Below are 6,189 nucleotides of genomic sequence, written 5' to 3'. Positions count from 1 at the left end.
CTTGTATGAAGTCTGATTATGTCATTGATATTTGGATTGCTTGATTGCTTGATTGATTGATTGATTGATTGATTGATTGATTGATTGATTGATTGTCAGCAGTATGCAAACCTGTTACTATAAAAACAGATAATTATAAAAGCACAATACTAATACTATTCTGATTATGGGAATAAATCAAACTCTGTTTCAAAATTTTTTGAGGTTGAATTAAAAAGTCTCCTTTACAGAGGGTCGGGACACGTTTAGGTCAATTTTGCTAGAGAGACTAGTGTCTCTTCTGAAGCAATATCTATAAAAGGCTTAACAGCTTGATTTTATGTCACCTTGTTGCAAGGCAAGAACCTCCAATTGGAGATGAATACAGACATGAAGGCTGGTTTCTGATGATTTCTGCTGGTTTCTCTTTTTTAATTGTACATCAATTAAAGTGTATGTGATTATTTTTCCCAGTGGTGGGAGAAGAATTCACATCCTTAAATGAAAGCAATGATGCTACAATATAAGAATACTTAATGAAAAGTCCATTAAAACATTTTACTTAAGTAGTAAACATTTCTGCAGAAAAACTATTAATGTTATATTGCTATCCACTTTTGGATTGTTAAAACTGATGCATAAATATACACTGATCAAGTACCTTAAAATTGGTCTTAAATATAGTATTTGAATTAATCTACATTTTTACATTCCATCACTGAACTCAATAGTAAATCTTTTAATATTCAAGATTTAAGAAAAACTTAAAACTTGTCATTGTGCTAGCACAATGAAATTGCAATAGGTGTTATCCTCAAATCAATAAAATTTACTAAAAAAACAGAATATACACAAACAAAAATAATAATAAAGGTAGCACACAAACACAAGACACAGAACAAACACCACTGTTATAGAAGATCCTCCATACTCCCAATGCTTCAGAGAAATATTGACCATTGACACAATCTGTTGGGTTTCACTTGCCATTGTTCAAAACAGCACCAGGCAGACTGAAACAATCTTGAAAAGTTTTGACACACATTATGACATGATCCCCATTCCAGGGGGATGCTTTTTGGCATGTTGTTTACTCCTGTGTATCATGTAGATTGCTGGGAAATATAATTTTGAATCATAAAAGAGCAATATAGGGGTTTGTCTTGAATTGGAATAAGTCATGTTGTTTCCACAATAACGCAGGGTGTTTGACACATAACAAACACCTTTTAATTAGTTTTCAGGTTTCTAAAGGGTGTTTGCTGTGACAAGCAGGTGGGGATAGCAAAACACAGCAAAACAAAGTCCTTGGGGAAAATATCTAAGCTGATGAAGCTGAAGAGGACTGGGTCAGCTTGAGGCCATGTTGTCCATAATCTTCCACCTGCAGAGCTCATGTTTTACCAAAGGGGGGCGACAGTATGCAGTTCAATCCCATCTCCAGTGTTTTAAAAGTTGATATTAATTCTGTTTTAATTATTGCACTAGCGAAATGTAAATAAGTATATTTACTCAAGCTCTGTATCTCAGTAAGCTTGAGGTACTTGTACTTAACTGTAGTATTTCTGCATTATGTTACTTTTTTTATGTTTTCTCCTCTACATTTCAGAGGGGAATATTCTACTTTTGACTAATTTTGACTTTGAAATAAATGAAATTAAACACACTATTAAAGATTAAAACGTTTAAAAAGAAAACGTGTGGTTGTGGGCTCTTGCTGAGTTTTTAATTCAGACGTCCCCTTTTTGAAAACTACTTAGATGGTTTCGTTTACGCTGCACCTTGGAGTACTTTTACTTTCGGTACTCTGAGTATATTTTGATAGCTTGCTAATACTTTAGCTGAGTATTTCTCCCACCTCCATTATGAACTGAGAAACACGCCTCTTTACTTATGCTTCGGTGAAAGCACTTCAGTAAATGTGCTTACTTCCACCGCTGTCTTTACAGATGTTGTTTATAGCATTTCGGGTATTGTAAGACTCTATTTTCAGTATTAAATATTACACATTTTAAACAATCTGCCAAAGTCTGACGACGACACTAACGTCTGGACACTAACGTCTGTCCCCACAGCGGCCGTGGAGCTAACAGCCGGCAGTGAAGTAAGTCGACCTGACAGAAAGGTAAAGCAATAATGAACAAATAAATAGTAATTTCACCTTGGTTAGAATCCAGTCTGTATAAAATGGACGACTTAATAACAGACTAGTGGAAATATTAACGGGTTTATACTAATATTAAGGTGGAGAGCTGGTTAGCAAACTTATCTCAACGTCTACTCAAATGTGCTAGCTTAACTTTTCTCTTTCGCTAACGTAAATTCACGAGTTAGCTTCTTTTTTCATTTTATAATTCTTTATTAATTATCTCGGAGTTATGTATGTTTTTTTTATATATATATATGTTAGCACCATTAGTGTTAGTTTGGTTAAGAGTAATTTATGCTAGATATATTATGGGTGAGTCGGCCTCCAGGGCAGGACAGCAGTTAGCTGAGGTCTAGGTGAATTTTATGGGCTTTTCTAGTGGAAATGTAAAAAAGGTTAAAAAAAATTGTACTCGATCTCTGTCCATTTTTTTAGAGTCAGCGATGTCAGCCTTTTCCTCTGCTTGTAAAACCGTCCATGTATCACCTTCATCCAGAGAGCACACCTGTGACTCTGTTGGGCTGATTTTGAGCCAAGGTGGATGTTTGTCACATGATCAGGGGCAGATGTTGGGAACTGAACTTGGTCTGATGGAGATGACAGAGGTTGAATACACACACCTTCAGCACCTTATCCAGGCACATGTGGAGGCACAAACTGGGCCTCAAGACGGGACAGATGTCAGAGGTCACCCTGCTACAGTGATGGTTAAAGACGGCTCCGGATCCACAGTGATTTCTCCCTTCACAACCTCTCAAGCTATTGACCTGTCAACTTCGACTGATGAACACTGTGTGGTGATGCCAGGAGAAAAGACGCCAGCTTCTTACGGAGAGGTCCCAGGTTTTGTGCTGGCCAGAATCAGAGGTGAAAACAATCCGAGTGAACCGCCTGCCGGCAGCAGGACATCCACACTGAAGCAGTCCAGATCAGCTGCTAGAGTCTGTTTGGAGAAGAGGTTTAACACCGTGTCTGCTGACACCCCAAGACAGAAGGATATTCACTCAGCAGTTCTCAGCAAGTAGGCTCCACCATTATACTTAACTGCTATTTATTAGTAAATATAATGCTGATTTGCTCATTCTTATGGAATTCACAAAATCTTTGTTGTTTTGTTTCAGTTTGTTGACAATACTCCAGCAATCTGCAGAGGCTCATGAGGCAGTCTTACATCCACAAATGCAGAAGTGGATGAAAGCTGACAGAGTAAATCCTTTTGAGGTTTCCAGCCCATATGTAGGGGGTGTATTCAATCCTGTCACCAACATGTGTGCTCAGGTGTGGTAAAAGAAATCTTAATATGTTAATATGTTTTTTATTATCAAAACTTTATAACAGAATTCATTGTTTAATTTTTTTTCCTGTTTTAATCTATCTCAGGTATTTGGCCATATTCCTCATATGGTTGAACCTAACAAGCACCAGGGTTTAATCATCCCCAAGAGTCTTTCATTTAATGTTTGCCCGGAGAGGGTTATCAAAGCTCACTATACTAGTAGCAGCAACCCAAAAGAAGAGAAGTTAGTGAACACAGAAAGTAATGGTAAGTTCTATTTTCAAAAACTGTGGTTATTTTGCTGTTGTCTACCATACTACACTGCAAATACATGCAAATGTTTTTATCTAACTAAATCTCACACACTCGTATTTTTTCATAGATGATGAGGTGACACCTGCTGCTTCCAGGAAGTGTGGTAGTGCCCGTAGCTCTCAACTCATCAAGGCTGCAAAGGGTGCCTCAGAGTCAGCTGGAGAGTCAGGGAGCAGCACCAGGAAAAGAGCTCAGTCTTGTATGTCACATAGCCAGCGGAGGGAAAGACACAACAGTAAGGAGAGGGAACGCAGGTGAGCATCCATTACAAAAAAACATGAAGTTTCTCAACAACCTCCACAATGTGTGACATGGTCTGATGAAATACTCTGTAAATATTCATTTTCTTTTTAGTCACACTTTGGGCTTCTTTCTGGACTTGCATATTACTTTGGGAGTGTAATATTTTGTTGATTTTTATGTGTGCATGCTTAGCTCAGCCATCACCACAGACTGTGTCCAAAATTATTCTCTTGTTTTCTCACTACTTTCTCACTACAAACAACACTCAATAGTTTAGTCCAGGAGTTTCCAAAGTTGTTGCTTGATGTCAACTAAGAGTGCTGCGACATTTATTTCCATTTTTTACTGTACATATTTAAGAGCTTTTCGTCACATAAAAAACCGAGGCAACATTCACATTAACTCAAAAGGGGAGAATGAATCTTAAATATGCAGGTACATGGCAGCTGCTGTAAGACTGGTGATCTCTCAGTTAATGCAACATTCAGGTCCACAGCTGTCAGAAATAACAGAGAAGTGATGGAAAGATATGATTTTGTAAACAGGAAAAAATTGGGGAACCGCTGGTTTAGTCTATAGAATGTATTAAGATTTTGGACACTATAATTGTTCACCATTACTCACAAATGGAGTGTTGCATTATTTAAAAATCATATTGATTATATTTTGCAAATATTTGGGGCCTTTCTGTGTGGAGTTTGCACATTCTCCCTGTGTCTGTGTGGGTTCCCTCCGGGTACTGTGATAGACTGGTGTCCTGTCCAGGGTGTATCCCAGCTTTGCCCAGTGTCAGATGGGATTGGCTCCAGCCAATCATTGCCTAGTTTCAACTTCTCATGTACGTGGATTATCAGCATTTCTTTGTCTTATGTGATAGTAAATCGATTGTGTTTCTGTGTTGGAATATTGATTGGACAAAACAAACTATTTGAAGTCATGAACTTGGACTTAAGATTTGGCAGAATAATTGATGATAAAAATAATCATTAGTTGCAGTCCTGGTGCATAACTTAGACACAGCACAAGTCTTTGTTCCTGATCTTTGGGGCTCTTTGCTTTTGAAATAGAAAGTACCAACTTAATCCCCCACAATATTTTTTTCAAAAAAACAAAAAAAATTCCAAACATTTGCTTAATCCAAGTTCTCAAATGTGAGAATTCCCCACTTTTCTTGGTGACATGGTAGTGAATTGAATATTTATAGTTTGGTCGGACAAAACAAAACAAAACAAGGCTCTGAGATTGTGTGTCCTGCATTTGTCACTGTTTTCTGATTTTTTATATGATAGTGAAAATAAGTGTTAGTTGCAGCCATAGATTATGTGTTACATAAGCTGATGAGACATGAGACTTTAGGTCTGTAAAGTTAGAGGCACACTGATGAAAAACATCTCTATTACCTGTGCTGCTGTGCAGGAGGAGGATTCGTTTGTGCTGTGACGAGCTGAACGTGCTGGTGCCTTTCTGTGACTCAGATACAGACAAAGTCACCACGCTGCAGTGGACCACTGCCTTCCTCAGGTACATCAATAAAACGTATGGAGACACCTTCAAAGAGGTACGTTTGTGTGGAGTCGTCGAGATGAAACATTGATTGATGAAAAAGATTTTCGCTTGATTAGCCTGTGACTAAAGACTGAGACTTAAAACCAGGGGCTGGAAGATGAGGGCTTTATTACATTTCCTCTTGCTGAGTTATAGTACTGCAGCAGACTTCATATGACTTCTGTTGTTTAGAGAGTTCAAATCAAATTCCTCTTAGTTTTGCAGAATAAAATCAAATAAACTTTATTATTTTACTGTGATGGATTATCTAGTAGTTTTCAATTGATTTACATACTGAAAAATTCATGGCAGCAAATTAAAACAAGCCCTCATATATTCAACCACATTATGCTAACAGTGTGCAGCACCACCACCACCTGGAATAAAAGGGAGGGGCAGGCTACATAGGCTGAAACATTACTGATACAATTCTGTCATTAATCACAATAATCTAATATTGTCCTTCTTTTCAGGAGTTTCAGACGGCATTCACCAATGAGAAAGGTATCTTTCTGAAATCCAGCCCTTCTTCAGGTCAGGACCCACTCCATGGAGAGATGGACGAGACACTGAGCACTCCTCTTGCGGTAGAACAGTGACACCCAACCCCCCCAAATCCTCACTATTTTATCTAATAAATCAGCCAGATATTTCAGTACATTTACCTGTTACATTAGCTGAG

At 37.9% G+C, this 6,189-nt stretch overlaps 1 protein-coding gene across 10 annotated transcripts; it reads left to right on the top strand.

The window, feature by feature from the left end:
* Window positions 1–1,755: 1,755 nt before the first annotated feature.
* On the top strand, window positions 1,756–6,120 carry LOC139620830 (transcription factor-like 5 protein). 10 transcript variants are annotated; one of them, XM_071476769.1, is made up of 8 exons: window positions 1,756–1,949; window positions 2,055–2,104; window positions 2,564–3,149; window positions 3,250–3,406; window positions 3,509–3,671; window positions 3,787–3,973; window positions 5,379–5,483; window positions 5,981–6,118. In XM_071476769.1, exons 3-8 carry the CDS (start codon window positions 2,572–2,574, stop codon window positions 6,021–6,023), a joined length of 1,233 nt encoding a protein of 410 aa, XP_071332870.1. In that variant the 5' UTR covers window positions 1,756–1,949; window positions 2,055–2,104; window positions 2,564–2,571; the 3' UTR covers window positions 6,024–6,118. The 10 variants fall into 10 exon arrangements, with proteins under 10 accessions (XP_071332870.1, XP_071332869.1, XP_071332874.1 ...); XM_071476768.1 differs by having other exon boundaries at window positions 1,772–1,949; window positions 2,055–2,083; window positions 5,379–5,520; window positions 5,981–6,120; XM_071476773.1 differs by having other exon boundaries at window positions 1,773–1,949; window positions 2,055–2,083; window positions 2,689–3,149; window positions 5,379–5,520; window positions 5,981–6,120.
* The last annotated feature ends 69 nt before the right edge of the window (window positions 6,121–6,189 follow it).

The sequence above is a fragment of the Trachinotus anak genome, unplaced genomic scaffold (genome assembly GCF_046630095.1).
Source record: "Trachinotus anak isolate AG129_WGS33_773 ecotype Australia unplaced genomic scaffold, CSIRO_AGI_Tana_v1 ptg000004l, whole genome shotgun sequence".
NCBI classification, from domain to species: Eukaryota; Metazoa; Chordata; class Actinopteri; order Carangiformes; family Carangidae; genus Trachinotus; species Trachinotus anak.
Note: the sequence above shows the minus strand (reverse complement) of the source record. Positions and strands in the feature narration are given on the sequence as shown.